Below are 21,578 nucleotides of genomic sequence, written 5' to 3' on the forward strand. Positions count from 1 at the left end.
TAACGGTGCCGCGCGGGAGCCGGACGGCAGATTACCTGCCCGCGTATTCCTGAACAAACACGAGTCGAGACTCGACCAATTCTGCCACATTTATAGAACAGAATAGAATAGAAATAATTTATTCGTTAGCACACACAAATAGAAAGTTATACAAAACAGAGAAACATAAAAAAGAAAAAGTGCCACGAAATGGTCTCACCTCAGCATGTTGCTGGCGACTTCCAGCGCTAATCTTCCGGTGAGACCATCCGGTGAAACAATCACGACAGGTAACAAGAAAAACAACAAAATTAATATATAACATACAAAAGACAAAGACATAAATAAGTCAAAAATACATAATTATGTATTTACAATACAATACTGTATCGATCTAAATTTGACTGCTTAGGTGCATTAATGACCCTGAGGTAGTAACTATGGGTAAACAGAGTGCGCACTTATACTGGTTTGTCTAAGTATATGATGCTTGAAGTGATGTGAATAAGCGTGGGCTGTCGCTGTGAGCTGTGACCAATTACTGGAAACAGATACTGGTTATATCGAGATTTGCTGTATAAGAGAGTTATATAGCCTGCTGTGATTAGATTGTGCTGTCGTTGTAGGCTGGAACGTAATAATTCAATATGACAGGCTGTTTGTAAATATTTCGAGTATCTTTTAACCTGAGCAAATACTTATAGGCATTTAAATATTTCATACCGAACTGGACTAATTACACCTAAAAAAAAACCATACACAATTTTTTCCATGATTTTTCCGAAATTGTTATGATATATTGCAAATATACGACTACGAAATGCAATCTCGATCTCGGAATTTCGAGATCTCGCACGAATTTTCGAGATTCAGAAGAGAGAGAGAAAGAAGAAGATACGGAATTTTTAGAGATTTTTAATCAAAATTACACGTATTTAATTACTTTGTCAAATCTCGATCTCGAAAGTCTGACGGTCGAAAATCTCAAAACACCCAATCTCGATTCAGAATTTTCGTGCGAAATCTCGATTCGCCAATCTTGGTGCGAGATTGCATTCCCTAGTAGGTACCCATAGTCAAAAACCGTTTCAGAACACCGCGCTTAATATTTGGAATTAATTTTGCCTACAACGCCTGCACCTGTTTTGCCGGTTCATTCAGCTGCAAATTTCCCGAACCATAATTCTCGACAAAACAAGACGAAGGCGACGACGTTCGCAATTTATTAAAAGCGCGGATTCGTGCACCTGAGAATTCATTCCAATTGCCTGCAACACTCGAGCGAATAAAAACCTGAGGCATCCAGTAATAAGCACCCTATCAGATACCTACATTTTATACGGCACTCGAAGTCTTGATACGCTGGTTTTCCCAAAAATAGGACTCGTCTACGCTCACGCTAAGCAATAGGAACAGCTTGGAGTCTCGATTCTAGAGCTTTTATGTGCGTAGATATAAGCTGTGACATTTGCCTGCACTATCGCCTTGAGTGTAGCAATGGCAGCGATTAGCATTTGCATGGCATTTTTGTAAGGTCAGCGTCTACACGCACTTTTGTAGGCGATAATGATTTGTGAGCGGAAATGGGAGTCGCGTTTGACCTGGATACGCGAATAAAAGAAACAGTGCAACGGTTTTCGTGAAATGTTTCGTTTAATGTCGCCGTTTCAGTCGAATTGGGTTCCAAAACTCTTAGCTTAGCTCCTTATATTATGTTTACCATGACATACGGTGCCGAGACATGGACGCTCACTAAGGAGGCTGTGCATAAAATCCGCGTAGCACAGAGAGCCATGGAGCGCGCCATGCTCGGTATCAAGCTTCAAGATCGAGTAAGGAATGTCGAGATCCGTCGACGCACCAAGGTGCAAGACGTTGGTTTCGCCATTACCAAACTAAAATGGAGTTGGGCGGGACATGTTGCTAGGCAGAGTGATGGCAGGTGGACTAAAATGTTAACGGAATGGTGGCCGCTTTCGAATGAAAGAAGCCCCTGGCGTCCATCGGCTCGTTGGGTGGACGACATCCGGAAGGTTGCGGGTCACTTCTGGATGAGATTAGCTCAGGACCGGGACAAGTGGCGTACTGGAAGAGAGGCCTATGCTCAGCAGTGGGCGATAAAGGGCTGATATGATGATGATTATGTTTTTCTAACACAGTTCGGGCAAGATCGCGGAAAACTTATGAATGACGCGCACATTACAGTTGTGTTATATTCTGTAATATCTTCTTTTATACCTTGATAGTTATTAGAGGTTGTATTGTCGTTGTAGAAATCTTTAACAACAGTAGGTACATATGTGTAGGTTTTGACGAATTATCATGTACTAGCTTTTGCCCGCGACTTCGTCTGCGTGAACTTAGTAACAGCAGCTAAAGTAAGCATAGCGCCTGGAAAAATTCTCAAAGCAAATTCAATTTGAGCATATTATGCACACAAATTAGCAGGCACTTCATTAATTATCGCAATTCCACCCCGCTTTTTACTTTCTTAAGGGATGATTTTCGGGATAAAAACTATCCTGTGTCCTTCTCAGGGACTCAACCTATCTCTATGCCAAATTTCATCTAAATCGATTCAGCGGTTTAAGCGTGAAGAGGGAACACAAAGACAGACAGACAGACAGACTTTCGCATTTATAATTTAAATGTAGGTGGCACCAAACAATGAACTTAATTGTACGGTTCCAACTGTACATCTCGCGAGCTGCGGAACGTAATTAGCTTGCCTCATCAATTCGTGATTAAGCACCCTTCTCGTGAGGCCACACACTTCGGCCCCTGTCACCAAAGGGCAAGGACTATAGTTCTGTGCACAAGGCAACTAAGTAAGTAATTTCCTTGAATAGCGGGGTGGGTCCCTAACACTGTTGGGGTTTACGCAAATCTCTTGTTTTACAGTGTATTGCGGGTTAAATAGAGAACAAATAGCCGTCTTGAAGGGATTCAATACCATTTGAAGAGAAAATCAACCAATCAAAAGGTTTCAATTCGTAACAAGGTTCAGTCAATTTCGTGACGGAAACCAGTACTGAAACCCTATCAAATAGGTGTGGGATAGAACTAGCTTAAAACTTCTATTAAGTCGATTCACCTAAAGTTCCAAGATTATATATAAGCGTATATATATATATCTTTACTTGAAAAATTATTATAGTGTATAACTAGCCTTATGAACCGATTTTGCATGTACAACCAGCCTTAAAGTTTGTAGTCTATGATTGTTCATTATTTTAGTATGTGGGTATTTTTGCACTTTGTAATTTTTCCTCAGTCACCCGTTGACCACGAACGATGTAAAGAGTTCGAAACGTCAGGATGTATTATAAATTCAATATACGCGATATAATCCGTTTTCATAGTTTTATTTCCAAGATTAGATTAAATTATTTCAAGCAATCTATCTAGAACACAATCTTGTGTTACGTTGCTTTGCCCCAAGGAATTTTGGACAGGAATGTCTCCATGTTTTTTTGCCGTTTGATCACACTAATCGGGCCTAAGAATGTACCTATATATGTTACGGGTAATGTTAGAAATTTGATTAAACATGAGTTTACCCGGGTATAACTAGTATTACCCAAGCCTTTTGGGGTAAGTCCGAAAATTTAAAAAAACATGTATGTATTTGTGGTTTACCCGTACACACCTAGGTCTACACAACACTGAGTGGGTAATGGTGTAAAAGTTGATTTAAGTTTCGGACTTTATCCGAAAAGGTTGGGTAATACTAGGTATACCCAGGTAAACTTAAGTTTACTTAAATTAAGTATACCCATGTTACGGGTAATGCTAAAATATTCACACTCACGCTCACAAAATTTCACTAGAAACGGTTGAGAATTGCGACCTGTAGGGGAGAACATGCGAACATTACGAAAGCATTTTTACTCAAGCTGAAACGGAGACCTTCACTAACGCTCGGCCAATTAGATACAAGCAGTCTAAACATATTCCATTTTGAAATCACGAGAACACACACACATATACACATATAAAGTCACACTCAAGTTGTTTTTTGCATAACATTACCTAATATTTCTCATATATTTCCAAAAGCAATAAAGTCAGCATGTTCGCAACAATTTTCATTGAAAGTTGTTAAAGTCCACATCCATGCTCGCAAAATGTTATCTTCCTTTAGAAGTTAGGAGTCCGTTCGGGGGCGGCTGCGTGTGTAGCATCTTTAATTATGTCGTTTTATTCAACTTCTAGTCATTTAACATTTGTTTACTAAGCTTAAGTTCATGGAAGTGGTCTTGAATATAATTAATACAGAGTAGCGAGTACCTATAGCACATTAAATGATCATATTTTTAAAATGTAGTATTTAACAGTTCAAAAATATTTCGGGTGAATGGAAAATTTGCGACATTGATAGCTGTCAGGTGATGTCACTTGCACTATTGGATTGATTAAATGATTACATTGATTTTGATTACATTTAAATATTTAGTTTGTCCGCGAAATTGCTGTTCTATGAAAAATCTTAATAAATAATAAATAAAATAAAACTATGAAAACGGATTATATCGCGTATATTGAATTTATAATACATCCCGACGTTTCGAACTCTTTACAGCGTTCGTGGTCAACGGGTGACTGAGGAAAAATTACAAAATGCAAAAATACCCACATACTAAAATAATGAACAATCATAGACTACAAACTTTAAGGCTGGTTGTACATGCAAAATCGGTTCATAAGGCTAGTTATACACTATAATTATTTTTCAAGTAAAGATATATATATATACGCGATAAAAATAAACTATGCCGGCTCCAACCCTACACCACGGACCCGAGAAGATTTAATTCCCTCCTAAATTGTAGGAGGGTATCCCAATATGGGACCGGCAACAAACTCGGCGGGACACATCTTTTTTTTTTTTTTTTTTTTTACTTTATTTAGAACACAAACAGTCACATATACAAATGGGTTTGAAGTACAAATGTACTTAACATACTTAAGAAAACAGACCTGGAGGTTCATTAGTAAGTACATAATGTTAACATACACACTAAACAGCAAAGATAAAAAGGAGATAAAAGAAATCTTTTCAAAACATCAGAATGTCCAGCATCATCCAACACTACGGTCTCACAGTCTATGTCTCGCTTGCTCCTTTATCAGGTGGACTACAGGATCCCAAGCTGGTGGTAGAGAAAAGCCATCTTCCCTATTAAAGTTTGGATATTTCTTAATCTCAATGGCCTCGCGCAGCATTCTGGGTATGTAACGCTTCTCCTTGGCAAGAACCAGAGGCTTATCAAACTTGATTGAGTGATTGGCTTTATCCATGACATGCTCACAGACAGCAGACCTAGGTCGACGGTGCTTGACATCAGCTATGTGTTCCTTCACCCGAGTGGAAATGCTCCGTTTCGTCTGCCCGACATATGATAGGCCACACTCACAGTCCAGCCTGTACACTCCTGCAGTCTGTAGAGGGGTATTGCATTTTACAGGCCTCAGGAATTGTGACATCTTCTTCATTGGCTTGAAATATGTTTTTATAGAAGCACGCTTCAAGATGTGGCTGATCCTGTCCGTGACCCCCCTGACAAAAGGCAGAATGGCAGGCCTGCGCTCGACTGTGGGGATCTTAATGTGGGACCTCTGGTTGACCCGCGGTATCCTGAGCTCGTTTGCCTGGAGCGCGCGCCTGGCATGCTGGAGCTCCGCGGCCAGATGCTGGTCATCACATATCCTCTGGGCTCTCTGAAACAAAGATTTGCCTACTGTAACAAGTTGACTGGGATGGTGATGCGATTTGCCATTTAAGTACCTATCAGTATGAGTAGGTTTCCTATACACAGTGCGACCTAGGGTGTTATCAGGATTTCTTTTTACCAATACATCTAAGAAGGGGAGAGAACAGTCTTTTTCCAACTCCATAGTAAATTTTATTTTGCTATGGATGGAATTTAGGTGATCCAAGAAAGTTGAAACACTACTTTTTGGAAGTATAGTAAAAGTGACATGTGTTATGTGAGCAGAACATGTCAGAGGAATATGCTAAGCTGTTGGAACATTGCCTTACATCTGGCTACTTGCTATGGAATGGTGAATTCTATCTTCAAGTCGACGGCGTGGCCATGGGGTCTCCGGTGTCTCCAGTAGTCGCTGACATCTTTATGGAGGACTTCGAGGAGAGGGCACTCTCATTGGCTCCTGTGCGACCGAAGATATTTAAAAGATACGTAGATGACACTTTTACTATACTTCCAAAAAGTAGTGTTTCAACTTTCTTGGATCACCTAAATTCCATCCATAGCAAAATAAAATTTACTATGGAGTTGGAAAAAGACTGTTCTCTCCCCTTCTTAGATGTATTGGTAAAAAGAAATCCTGATAACACCCTAGGTCGCACTGTGTATAGGAAACCTACTCATACTGATAGGTACTTAAATGGCAAATCGCATCACCATCCCAGTCAACTTGTTACAGTAGGCAAATCTTTGTTTCAGAGAGCCCAGAGGATATGTGATGACCAGCATCTGGCCGCGGAGCTCCAGCATGCCAGGCGCGCGCTCCAGGCAAACGAGCTCAGGATACCGCGGGTCAACCAGAGGTCCCACATTAAGATCCCCACAGTCGAGCGCAGGCCTGCCATTCTGCCTTTTGTCAGGGGGGTCACGGACAGGATCAGCCACATCTTGAAGCGTGCTTCTATAAAAACATATTTCAAGCCAATGAAGAAGATGTCACAATTCCTGAGGCCTGTAAAATGCAATACCCCTCTACAGACTGCAGGAGTGTACAGGCTGGACTGTGAGTGTGGCCTATCATATGTCGGGCAGACGAAACGGAGCATTTCCACTCGGGTGAAGGAACACATAGCTGATGTCAAGCACCGTCGACCTAGGTCTGCTGTCTGTGAGCATGTCATGGATAAAGCCAATCACTCAATCAAGTTTGATAAGCCTCTGGTTCTTGCCAAGGAGAAGCGTTACATACCCAGAATGCTGCGCGAGGCCATTGAGATTAAGAAATATCCAAACTTTAATAGGGAAGATGGCTTTTCTCTACCACCAGCTTGGGATCCTGTAGTCCACCTGATAAAGGAGCAAGCGAGACATAGACTGTGAGACCGTAGTGTTGGATGATGCTGGACATTCTGATGTTTTGAAAAGATGTGTCCTGCCGAGTTTGTTGCCGGTCCCATATTGGGATACCCTCCTACAATTTAGGAGGGAATTAAATCTTCTCGGGTCCGTGGTGTAGGGTTGGAGCCGGCATAGTTTATTTTTATCGCGTATATATATATATCTTTACTTGAAAAATAATTATAGTGTATAACTAGCCTTATGAACCGATTTTGCATGTACAACCAGCCTTAAAGTTTGTAGTCTATGATTGTTCATTATTTTAGTATGTGGGTATTTTTGCATTTTGTAATTTTTCCTCAGTCACCCGTTGACCACGAACGCTGTAAAGAGTTCGAAACGTCGGGATGTATTATAAATTCAATATACGCGATATAATCCGTTTTCATAGTTTTATTTCATGAGTAACTATCGCGGTAACCGAAGACAATATTAAATAATAAATAAATAAATAAAAATCTTCTATGAAAAAATCTTAATTAATAAGAAAGACCACCCAGCCAGGTACGATTCGTGACGGTTATTTTATTTAAACAAAAAAAAAATGACGAGGCCTGTTGCGGATATCATCATTGGTATTTTTGGGACGAAGTATGTTGCTGATTTGCATTTGTAGCCACCAGACAAAGCCTGCATTGCGGATTTTTTACATGTAACTAAGTTATCTTTTAAGATTTTCTCAATTCCTGTATTTTTTTAATGTAGTGTGCACATTTTTATTGTTTTTTGTGAATAAATGGGATCATCTTTTGGGATGGAAAAATAAAAATAAATAAAAATCTCGCAATGTATATGTACATAATTGGCAACTTTGGAGTAGCTCAACTTTTTTAGCTTTTCCTTCATGTTGAAGTGGAGCTTTCCACTGAAGTATCGTTTAAATTTGCTAATCTTTTGGTATTTCTAAATATACAAGAGAGCTTTGTTTTGTACAGTCGCCATCAGATATATCGGAGCGGCCGAGGTGTTCACAATATCTGAACACGCACTCTAACGCCTTGACAATAGAGGCGTGTTCAGATATTTGTAAGCACCTCAGCCGCTCCGATATATCTGATGGCGACTGTACCTCTGCAAGGTTTTAAAGGCAAGCTACATAATATTATAAGACAAATTATCCGATTATCATGAATATTACAAAAGATTACTTTAGACTTATATTGACCGGGATATAGACCGTGATTACCGTGAAAGGTAATCACGGTCTATATCCCGGTCAATATAAGTCTAGTGCAACTAACCGTGAATCATTCAAAACTCAAAAGATTACTTTCTTAACAAGACACCGAAAGATCGTCACATTCAATTAATAAAGGGTTTGAAGGTTGTTTCTCTATTAGCATAGCGAGCTGAACACCGAGCGACATTAATATAAGTGGCGCGATATCAAAGCGTTCAGAGCTCAGTGCTTGAAAATGGAGTCTATGTCTACAAGACACATCAGATGTTTTTTACAGCCTTTGTGTTGGACATTGAGCAATACCCCCCTTTCTTACGCCATTAATCACGGTTTGGTGTATGCTCCTGCCAGTTGCTGCAAAATGCGCCATCTTTTGGTCTACATGCCTCGGCTAACCTCCGTTGTCCATTCGGTAGCCAATTTACAAATACAAATACAAATCGTTTATTTACCAAATATTTTACAAATTGACATCACAGGTTGAACCTAACAAAAAAAAAATAGATTTTACAATTAAGCTAATATCCACCGGCCCCAAACTAGGCGCAGCCTGTATCTCAGGAACCGGGTAAATACAATTTACTGAGAAATTTTAACAATACTGAGTATGATGGCCGTTGTTTGAACGAGAGATATCAAATATAAAATATAAATTAATTGAACTACAAAAAGGTGCATGCAGGAAAATATCTGCAAACAAAAAAAAACATAAAAATATAATCAAAATAAAACATTCAGGAGAGACATGCGTAAGTGGATTGGTTTTTTTTTTTTTTTTTGGCCCACCGATCTGGGTCAACGTCAAACGTAGTGCTTAATGATACACGAGTTACATGTTATGTTGCTAGACAGAGTGATGGCAGGTGGACTAAAATGTTAACGGAATGGTGGCCGCTTTCGAATGAAAGAAGCCCCTGGCGTCCGTCGGCTCGTTGGGTGGACGACATCCGGAAGATTGCGGGTCACTTTTGGATGAGATTAGCTCAGGACCGGGACAAGTGGCGTACTGGAAGAGAGGCCTATGCTCAGCAGTGGGCGATAAAGTGCTGATATGATGATGATGATGATGATGAGTTACATTGAAATACTGAGAGAAAGAGGAAGGTTAGCAGCAATATCTATCCCACACATCTATACAACTTTTGCTTGAAGTCAGCACTATTGTGACAAGGGTCCTCCATCCATCCACGCACGACGTGACACGTCCCGCTGATTTAATTAGTAAACGGTTTCATCAGCACTAATGAAAATCGAGCGTCTAAGAGCAACATTGATTAACCATTTCTGAAGTTTCTGCCATCGATCACGGTTCAAACTGATTTGATATCAGCATAGACAATACTAAGTTTAGTGTGTAAAACAAGCGTGTACCTCTATACCAGCTACAGCGATCCCTAAAAAGGGATAGACTATATTCAAAGTAATAACTCTAAAAAGGTTGAGGGTTAAGTTAATATTCTTGTCGTTAATCGCTAATCGTAAATATTCTTCGCGTTACCACGGAAAAGTGTGGCTAAGATTAAGGTGATAACATCTGATCATTAAGCGGGGCGAACACACAATGCAATTTGTAGTTATTTACATTGAAAACACGTTTTAACCAAGGGAAAATGCCACGAAAGAAATTACCAACCAAAACTTTAAGTTTAAAATTGGCTCGATAAAAACACATTACGAAAGCAGTATAATAGTGATATAGCCGAGGAATTTGACGAGTAAAATTTTATTATTAAAACAAAAGTATATTTCCAGAGTAATTGAGACAAAAGGTAAAACTCGCACGACGGCCATATTCTTTCGTCACTAGTTTTGTGCGGCGCGCCATATCTTCTGCTTCCTTCCTGGCTTTACGCCTCTTAACTGAGTTTTTTCGGGATAGCTACATGGACACATCAATAAATTCAAAAGTATCTGCTAGTTAAGGTATTAGCTAGTCCTATTTAATTCTCATATCAATTAAATTGCGATCTAAGAGAAACGAAGAATATACACGGACAATCAGCACGGATAAAACACCAAAAAACGTCCCGCATGCGCTAAAAAAGGATTTGACTACAAACGCTTGGAATATAACATTTAAAACTTTCGCGTTTTGAACACATATTAAATCACATTTACAATCGGGTTTAACGCGAATTTCTTTTGTTACCTTTATTTACCGACGTTTCGACACAGGTTTCATTGGTCATGGTTTATGTGTCTACCCCAAACTTTTTCATGCACTTTTCGTCGGGTAGTCACACAAATCTATGTTTTGACATTTTGCTGAGTCGTCAGATAGCCGCGACCACGACCAGTGAAACCTGTGTCGAAACGTCGGTAAATAAAGGTAATAAAATAAATTCGCGTTAGACCCGATTGTAAATGTGATTTAATAAACGCTTGGAAGCTGTTGCCACCTCGCATCGATGGCACTAAAAACAAGCGCGTTAGCGTGGTCTAGGTACTCCAACACATATTGTCTATGGTACCATCGTCCAATAAACTTAGAATGCCTTCACCAGATTGTATGGAGTCTAAATAGAAAACAACCAACGAGGTGCTTCGTCACTTTGATGGGCAATTCCAGTGAATGTTAGTTCGGGAAAACATTTTATTACGCACTTGTGTTCATATTCGTTCTTTATATGGTTTATCCGTAATAATGCCGACGTTTTTTCCATTTAAGATCTTGGATTTATAAGACGATTTGTTTTTTATTTAGTATATCTGAGTTTTTATTTGACTAAGCGAGAGCGAAGCGAACATTCCTGTCCGTTTTTCGGGCTGTTTTCGCCTAAACAACGCATTTTTAACCGATTCTCTTGAAATTTAGTGAGTACGTTCTAACATGATATCCCATATGTAAATAGTAGGTTTAGCACAGCTCATGGGAGCCTGGGGCCCGCTTGGCAACTAATCCCAAGAATTGGCCATAATTATTATCCCATGCACGTGTTGCCTTTGTGTCTAAATATGTTACGTTTTAGCACGAGACAATCCATGTTCTTGGAAATGTTTGAAGTATGCGATATATATTATTAACTTGCTTACATTATGTACAAACAATTACGTTAGGATTATAGAGCTTGGCTATTATAGTTATTATATAGGGTGAAATTATAACCACCGTTCATACTCTGCGTAGTGACTTGATAGGACAAACTGAACAACTTTTATTATGGGGCCAATGGCGAAATCGAGAAAAAATAATTGGCATCATATCAGCCGGAATGTATGAAACAGCCAAATTATTTTGGCATTGGCCCCATAATAAAAGTTGTTCAGTTTGACTGTTTGATTTCGATAAAAAAACTATGATTGGAATGTTGTAAAATACATACTTACCTATCTCTTGTCTTTAGCGATGAGTTATTATTATCGCATTCGACCTTACTCGTGATTATTCGAAGTCAAGATATTTTTTTTGCAAACCTCTTTATATTAAAATTGCTGTATAGGTAGAAACTGAATTTTCAAAAATAAGTTATACCTTCCCAATATAAGAACTCTTCAACAGAAATTCAGTGAACATTTTGATAAAAAAGTTCATTTTCGTTTGGTGTAAATATAAGTACATTTATCTACGCTTTCTGATAAATATCACCCACATCCCATTTTCAAACACAGCACACGCCCTCGCATTACATCCTGAATCCTGATCAATTAACGCGATCGTAAAGCAGGCCTACTGAACGGAATGCTGTTCCTTGCGAGGTACTCTAGATCTTGAGGAGTAATATATGGTTGCCACAAATCGAGTGTGTCGCTTGCGGGTGTTAGCTTTCTTGACAAACTATTGGAACTAATGAGTTTTGGGAAACGATTTAAATTAACAGCTTAAGGCCGTTCCATCGGTTTGCCGCTGTCACTGTCACATTTCGCAAGAAAGAACGGGAAAGATCATGCGCGCCAAGTGACAATTTTGATCGAATTTTGTCGATTATTATTTATTTTAAAAACGTTACCTTACAATATCGAAATTCGAAAGCTATGAAATTACTATTTCAGTTAAGATTGTTTTTTTTTTTTTTTTTTGTTTATAGTATCACATAATAAATAACCGAGTAAAGTTTGATTAAAAGTCCGAGTTAGAGGTTACTTTTGGAATTAATTGTATCGAGCGAAGTTTCATAATTCGTGTATCGGAAGCCATGTTATTAAAGATAATATAGTCAAGAACTACATACCTATATTTTTCCACGTCTACGAATATCAACGCCTCTTAGAAAAACATGATCATATAAGGAGATTTTTCGCCTTCTGGCTCAGTAACACTCTTGCCGATGAAATGAAATTTGAAAAATTGGGCTAAAACACATGTTCGTAAATTTTTTATCGCTTTGCATGTATATTGCATTTTGTACGTGCTCTCGCCGAATTGTGCTGACCACAAAAAAAATGGTTCTAAATTCAGACGGGAATAATGATTGATTCACTTAAAAACCCAACGGCACATCAAAAATTATAGAATGGTTTCTTTGTATTACGTAAATGGACTTATATTGACCGGGATATTTATAGACCATGATTACCTTTCCCGGTCAATATAAGTCTAGTGAAACTAACCGTGAATCATTCAAAACTGTTACATAAATGGAGTTTTAATTCTATATTTATATTTTCTACAGTATTGTATCCAGTGCCATAATGTAGCCATACGATAAATAAATAATAAAACTATAAACACACATAAGCTGCTTTAAAAAATTGCTATCCTTGTAAAATTTGAACAAATAACAATGTTTCTCTCTTACTGATTGAAATAGTATTTTGTCGAAGTGAAAAGGTTTGGTGGTTTAACCCCATAAATCAGATATAATAAGTAATGTTGCATATCGTTCGTACGAGACGGCTGAGACGTTGACAAACCTCTGATATCTAGTTTCTACCAATTACGCGGGTGAATTGGTGTAAAAGAAAGCTTACCGCTGTAACACTAGACTTATACTGACCGGGATATAGACCGTGATTACCTTTTGTATCGGGAGCTCATAAATAATATAAAAGGTAATCACGGTCTATATCCCGGTCAATATAAGTCTAGTGAAACTAACCGTGAATCATTCAAAACTCTTACCGCTGGCTGTAAGTACGTGCGTGATTGTATTAAAGCTTCTCTCATCCGTTTTCGTGAAAATCAATGGGTTAAAGATAAAGATAAAGATAAAAATCAATTTATTCAAGTAGGATCTGTTGGATCACTTTTGCATCGTCAAAAATCTACATATTATCTTACATGAAATTAATACTAAACTAGAAATAAAGCATGCATACGCATAAAGTGCGATTACCTAATGGTAGTTACATAAAAATTATACATACCTACTTGTTGGCTGAATCAGCATTTTGCATCGTCAAAAACAAAATTATAAGCACAATAATCAAATTCTAACAATAATAGGTATATAATAAATTTACAATAATTTCCAAAACAGACAAAAAAAGAAGTTTTAGGTAGTTACATTAAACAGTTATTTAAAGGTCTAATTTATATAAAAATAATTAATTATTAAGCTTCATGCAGTCGTTCTTGTTTTGATTCAATTTAGGCCAAGCAGTTTTATCGTTAAGATAGTCTTCGACTCTGTAGTATCCTTTTTTCATTAAGGTGGTTTTTAAATATTGTTTTAAAGCTTTCATTGACAAATTAAACACCTCTTTGGGCAATTTGTTATAGAATAATATACATTGTCCCGGAAAAGATTTATAAATTTTACGCACACGAAACTTGTGCATTGCAATTTTATGATTGTGTCTAGTACTATTCATTTTCTTAAAGGAATCTATGTGCTTAAGAGCATAGACAATACACTCGTAAATATATTGAGATGCTGCTGTTAAGATGTTTATTTCTTTAAATCGATCTCTTAATGATTCTCGAGACCCCATCTTGTAAATAGACCGGATGGCTCTCTTTTGTAGAACAAATATTGTTTGTATATCCGCTGCCTTACCCCACAGTAAAATTCCATATGCCATTACACTATGAAATTGGCTGAAATATACTAAACGTGCCGTCTCTACGTCAGTCAACTGCCTTATTTTTCTAACTGCGAAAGCTACTGAACTTTATTTGCTGGCCAATGACGATATATGTGGACTCCATTGCAAATTTGTGTCCAAAGTTAAAGTTAAACCCAAAAAGATGGTTTTATCAACTAACTCCAGACGCTCTCCATTCAAATGAATATTTACGTTATTGTCAAGCTTAACATTAGGCAATGTGAATCGCATGCACTTGGTTGTTTGGGGATTAAGTAGCAGGTTGTTCTTTGTAAACCAGTTTAAAGCTTTCGCAAGAATATCATTGATGTTGTCGTAATCAACTGTATTTCTATTTACTTTAAAAATTAAAGATGTATCGTCTGCAAATAGAACAATTTTGCAGCTATTTTCGACAAAGGAGGGCAGATCATTAATATAAACTAAAAGAAGAAAAGGCCCTAAAATAGAGCCTTGAGGCACTCCTAATTTGACAGGCGCTCCGCTAGATTGTGTTCTATTTATGACTACTGTTTGAGACCTATAACTATAGGTAAGATATGATGAAATTAGTTTTAAAGCATTTGCAGACAACCCGTAGTGTTTCAGTTTTAATAGAAGAGTACAATGTTCAACGCAGTCAAACGCCTTTGAAAGGTCGCAAAATATGCCTATTGCGTCGCAAGAATCCTCCCATATGCTGTAAATATATTTAATGAGTTCTGAAGCAGCATCAGTTGTAGAATATCCCTTCCTGAATCCAAACTGTTGGCAGTGAAATAGATTATTGGCTTTAAAATAATTCTGTAACTGTTCCAGCATAATTTTTTCAAAGACTTTACTCAAGGCAGGCAGAATTGATATAGGGCGAAAGTTTGTTACGTTGTTTCTTTCGCCTGATTTGTATAAAGGTACAACTTTGCTTAGTTTCATTAAGTCTGGAAACACTCCCTGTTTTACACAACCATTAAAAATATATGTTAAATAAGGAGAAATTAAATCTATTATATTATCAAGAATTTTCACAGATGCTCCCCACAAGTCTTCGGTACTTTTTTTCTTAATTGTTTTAAAATGTTTGATTAATGTAATGGGATCAACCATATTAAAATCGAAGATAATATCAGATAACACATTTTTATTGCTTATCGTCTTAAATTAGAAAGTCCAATGGATTACAAATTCCAGTTAGCAAAATCCGCTTCAGTCTATGTCTACTTTAGCGATTTTAGGAAAACTTTTTTTTTGTAAGTAGGTACAATAGCAGAGCTCTTATGTCGGTGAAGAATTAAGAACTAAGGGACATATTTTTGAGTAAGTTATATTTTTACACTTGACTGTACCTTTATTTTTAATTACGTATCGCCGCTAACTTGGTACAGTACAGCGTATGCAGCTTGATACGGCGTGGAGGTCGCGAAGTACTCTCATGCCGTTACTTTTGGCTCAAACCAGTGCGTTTTTAGGGTTCCGTACCCAAAGGGCAAAGGGCGTCTGTTTGTCTGTGTGTCACCAGGCTGTATCTCATGAACCGTGATAGCTAGCTAACAGTTGAAATTTTCACAGATAACGTATTTCTGTTGCCGTTAACAACAAATATTGAAAACAGAATAAAATAAATATTTAAGTTATTTAATATTCCCATACAACAATCGTGATTTTTTGCCGTTTTTTGCGTAATGGTACGGAACACTTCGTGCGCGAGTTCAGCTGGCACTTGGCCGGTTTTTTTAGCACCTACCTATTCATATTCATGTGGCTATATATTATACTGTCCGCGCGCTAATTCCGCGCATTCGGAGGTCGAGGAAGTGGGAGGGTGTACGCCGCGCCCGTACGTACAAAATGACACAACTCTGTCATGACGCCCAACCATTCCTAGCATTCCTCAGCCGTGCACGGAATTCGCGCGCGGACAGTAGGAGGAGCATGACGAAACATGATATTATACCTAATACGACTTACCAACAACAGTGAGGTTGTATCTAAAGCTCGTGGTCTGAGTGTTCCTAAAGTCCACCCGACACCGATATACGCCCTCGTCTCGCCGTTTGACGTCGCGCACTAGGAGCGCGGCCGGCGGCGGCGAGGTAGCGAAGTGTGCGCGCGGGCCGAACACTTCTGGCGCGGACCAGTGACGCGCTTCGGAGAGCGGCTTGCCTCGCACGTCGAAACTGTGGACAAAAGAAAAATAATTTAGCGATCCTTTTATTTATTTATTATAAACTGATCGGCGATTGGCCCTAGTCACACCTGATGGAAAGTGAAGACAGGGCCTAAGATTGAGCTCACCGGTTCAGTAACAACTTCACTCTTGTTTTAAAGAGACCGAGGTCATATTGATCAGGGAATACAGGATGGCATTGGCATGGCATTCCATTCCATTCCATTCCATCTGAAGGATAATGAAAACTTGGAATCGGTATGCTGCCTGCGAAACCTTCATGTCATCGTGGGTTAACGCTAGAAACTGGTAGCCTCATAATATTATCATTAGTTACGGAAATTCGAGTTGAGAAGCATTCTGGATTTGTTTCACCTACAATGATTGCCAATAGGTGAAACAGAGTAATCGTGCAGGTGTTGAGTATTTTTTGCTACAGTTCTCCAATTACCCTCAATTATCCTTAATTATTTACTTTTAAATGGCCGACATCAGCATAATGCTTCTCGACTTCCAAGTATCTAGGTATAAACGACCGGTCTGGCTTAGTGGGTAGTCAGGATCACTACCTGTGAAGCCAATGGTCCTGTGTTCGAATCCCGGTAAGGGCATTTTTTTTGTGTGATGAACACAGATATTTCCTGAGTCTTGGGTGTTTTCTATGTATTTATGTATTTGTATATTATATACGAGATACGAGCTTTTTAATAGTAACTGCCAACAATACCATCCAACGGGGCATTGCAGCCAGCCTTCTAGGCACCCTACCGAGCAACTAAGTGTTTTTTACCTAAGTGTTTTTATTATATTTACCAATAAAATTGTATTTCGTTGTAACAATAAAACTATGTTGTTGTTGTAATTGTGTTGTGTGTTGTTGTGTTGTGTTGTTGTTGTTGGTGTGTAGTAGTTGTATTATATAACTAGCCTTATGAACCGATTTTGCATGTACAACCAGCCTTAAAGTTTAGTCTAGTCTATGATGGTTCATTATTTTGTGGGTATTTTTGCACTTTGTAGTTTTTCCCCAGGCACCCGTTGACCACGAACGCTGTAAAGGGTTCGAAACGTCGGGATGTGTTTTAAATTCAATATACGCGATATAATCCGTTTTCATAGTTTTATTTTAACAATAAAATGTTTATTCAGTAGGTACAATATAATTATTCAAAGATGATTTTCATATTTATATTCCTTTTTATATTTAGACAGCAAAATTGAGCAGGCTACCAAATAGGTATGATTCACGGAACGAAAACAAAACGTTCGCGTCCTCGCATCCGGATCCTCGTAGCATACCAAAAATAAATGAAGGCGGGATACACTGCAGCTGAAATATTTGTCAACGGCATCGCGGCAGCCGCAACCGCATGTCGCTCATTTGTTTCATATCGTCGCTATACTTACTCAACCTCATATCTGCAACAATCATTTGATGGAAATGTCGCTTTTCTTTCATTCGGAATACGGGTGTTTTTGTCATCAAATGATTGCTGCAGATACGAGGTTGAGTAAATATAGCGGCGATATTTGATTTTAAAGGAATTTCCTACACGTTACGGAAACGGTGTACTTGTTATGATATTCAGAAAGCAATATGAATAATATACTTTTTTAATACAGTTGCTCAAAAAGTGCTACTTTTTGTGGCTGTTTAGCGTGCGGAAAGTTGGTTTACGCGAACTAGTGCTTTTTACTTTTCCAATTTTTTAAAATTTTTACTTGTTCCAATCAATTCATGACTACTTATTGATGAGTGTTAATATTAGTTTCCTTTAAACGTCGTAATCAACATAAAAACCTACTGTTAATGTAAGAATACGAAAAATATGCATATTTCATATTTTATTACTTACCTCTTCATCATTATTAGTATAATAGTACAATGTTTTAATATACAATTGTTTCTGTATTACAGATATTAAACCCGCGTGCTTTTTCATTATATTTATAGAACTAGGCCTACTGTTAGGTCAGCTGTGACCTAATAGTAGGACTAATACAGGCCTATCTCTGTCTTGTTTCTAATGTAAACTAAAAACGCGTTTTTTTTTTTTACGTGCGTTTGAAGTTGAAGTAAAACTTCTTTGACGATGACGTTTATCGCTATGTTGGTACTTTGACGTGTGTCCTATTGTGCGTGTGTCACTACTGAGTGTTACTTCCGTCCTAAAGAAGTTTTACTTAAAAAACAACTGCTTTTTTGTGCTATGTTTGTAACTTAGTCACAACTTGTTTTCATTTTTTTTTTTAATTTTTAGTCAAAAACAAAGCCCTTTGCTAAAACTAGTTTTGACTAGTGATAACTTCAATACTTCAAGACTGGTATGTTTTTTTTTGATACTTTACATATGGCAAGTACATGGAGCTGAAGCGGTTTGTCCAGTTGATGATCCTCGAAACGGCTCGAAATATGTCACGTTTTCAACCAAAAGGTACCACATTGTCGCTTGTCGATAAGGTTGATTTTTAATTGAAGCTATATGGAAATAGTGCCTTACTGACGTGCGATAATAAGTACCCATTTGATTGAAAATGGCACATGTTGTGTGTAGAGCAATAATCGACAAAAATTATAAATAACCCGCTTAAACTCAAACCCCTTTTTCAGCAGTCGTATGAAAAGTGTTACTAACAACTGTTGACGAAATAAGCTTTATTATTTTCAACAGCAACGATACCCAATAAATTGCATACGACACATCCATCGATAACCATAACACATCCTGTTTCAGTCACACATTGATTCCAACGTGGCAAACTCGTCACTGAGCGCGACAATGCGACATGTCTAAACTTATTGGTGACAACAGTCACATTGTCAGGCCACACAAAGCCTGAGGCCGGGTTCACAATGTAGGGCTTGTTACTGCTAACAAGCACTGACAGCAATGCGTGAATGCTTGAAGGTTTGAACTATAGTTAATAGTTATTGTTTAGAACTCGTATGATATTCAGTCTTTCAAAGGTCATACCTACACAGGCTACACTGCTTTATGTTACAATTAAGTTTTCTGTGCCCGAAAAATAAGATCATTAGGTAGTGGTACAAATGCCCACAATTTTTATACTCCCGAAAACAACGTTTCCAGAAAACCTAAAAACACATCTGGAGAGCATGGACAATTTTGATATTAATCGAATCAATTTGTATGTTTAAACTAGATAATGTTCAGATTACACTTTTAATAAAATTGAAATGAAAATTCCAGATCGATTGACAAAAAATATTGTCAATAAAACTCATTCAAAATGAGCAACATCTTCTTTCTCCTCGTTTCCTCATGACTGAGGGTCGCGACCACGTGAGGTTGTTCTTTTGTGCACTAAGGCTCTCCATTCTGCACGTTTATCCGCCTTCCTAATATTAGGCGCCTGTGTAGATCCCTGGCAGACCTTAATTACAATGTCCAGTGGGTCGGTGGATGTCCACTACCCCGTCCTCCATCCACCATGCCAACCTTAATGCGCTTTTCAAAGTTGTCCGGCTCCCGACTGCATGGCGTCTGGGAGCTGAATCTGCTTTGATATTGTTTTCTGATTTTTTAATCTTGTTTCCTTTATGTATATTCATATTTGGAATCGGTTAACATCGCCAATATTCATCCTCTTCGCTACGATTTGAATCTAAAACTAAATTCGAGCTTCCTTTTTGGGCAGGAATCCACAATAGCCAATAAATAATCCGTTATTCAGCCCCGGGTCGTATGAAAGCGAATAATATTGCGCAGCGCGACAATTCTGACGTCTATGCGGTTCGAATGTATTTTTATAGTGCTTTCTGTTCTAAGCTTGTTTTTTTATAAGGCGTCGTAAAACGTACAAGCGATGGTGAATGCATTTATAATCTTTTGGTAGGTAAATCGTGAGTGAGTAAATTAAATCGGATTTTTATACCACGTTTATACGGCCCGCCTGACGGTTAGCAGTCACCGTAGGCTATGGACGCCTGCAAATCCAGAGACATGAACATTGCCGACTCTAAATAAATCCATATTAATATTATAAATGCGAAAGTCTGTTTGTCTGTCTGTCTGTCTGTCTGTGTGTTCCCTCTTCACGCTTAAGCCGCTGAATCGATTTAGATGAAATTTGGCATAGAGATAGGTTGAGTCCCTGAGACGGACATAGGATAGTTTTTATCCCGAAAATCATCCCTTAAGAAAGTAAAAAGCGGGGTGGAATTGAGTTAATTAATGAAGTGTCTGCTAATTTGTGTGCATAATATGCTCAAATTGAATAATTACTATAAGACTTTCTCCAGGCGCTATTCTTACTCTTGCTGGGGTTACTAAGTCCACGCAGATGAAGTCGCGGGCAAAAGCTAGTGCATTTATAATCTTTTGGTAGGTAAATCGTGAGTGAGTAAATTAAATCGGATTTTTATACCACGTTTATACGGCCCGCCTGATGGTTAGCAGTCACCGTAGCCTATGGACGCCTGCAAATCCAGAGACATGAACATTGCCGACTCTAAATAAATAAGTTATAAATGAGTTGCATTAATCCGCGAAAACGTTCTTAAGTCCTCGATCCAGGTTAACCTTAAGGAGTGTCGTTGGTATTATAGCCCAAAATCCTCTTGGAGGTCTACGCTGTGGAAGGTACCTAAATCGTTTATTGTTTCATTATTTCTTATGGTGACTTTAATTTCAACCTTTTTACCAGTTTTTGTATTGAGCAAGATATAACGATCATAATTTTATCGGCAACGAAAGCTTGTCGAATATAATATAACTCCAGATGCGCAGACTCAGCGATCTATCACCGCCCGCCGGGACCAAAGCTCCGTAATATTTTTAAAAGCAATGCCAATAAATTCCCCAGTATTTCTCTATAAACATCTTAAATTTCGACAACCTTTTTAAGCGGATCGCCGGAAAGTTTCTGCACCCATAATCCTACAGAATCAATAGAAAACATTCATATTTAAAACCCTCAGCTGTGATTTAAAAAATATACTTAGCTTTAAGTCTCCGTTCGCCATTTCGTAAACCCTGATGAAAAGACGTAATAATACTTTATTACAACACCGTACCGGAAGACGAACTGCCGGTAGGCCTCCAACAAGATGGAGCGACGACCTGGGGAATTCGGTGGTTGCGAGCGGCACAGGATCGGTCGGAGTGGAGGCCTATGTCCAGCAGTGGACGTCTATCGGCTGACATGATGATGATGATGA

The 21,578-nt window shown here is 38.3% G+C and overlaps 1 protein-coding gene across 1 annotated transcript in view; it reads right to left on the reverse strand.

The window, feature by feature from the left end:
- The window catches only part of LOC134740809 (nephrin), a 675,842-nt gene that overhangs the window by 255,253 nt on the left and 399,011 nt on the right, over window positions 1–21,578 (reverse strand). The window contains exon 4 of the mRNA XM_063673431.1: window positions 16,198–16,406. Coding sequence (XP_063529501.1) covers window positions 16,198–16,406 — 209 coding nt within the window. The remainder of the gene's footprint in view (window positions 1–16,197; window positions 16,407–21,578) is intronic.

Source organism: Cydia strobilella, chromosome 4 (assembly GCF_947568885.1).
Source record: "Cydia strobilella chromosome 4, ilCydStro3.1, whole genome shotgun sequence".
Lineage (NCBI taxonomy): Eukaryota > Metazoa > Arthropoda > Insecta > Lepidoptera > Tortricidae > Cydia > Cydia strobilella.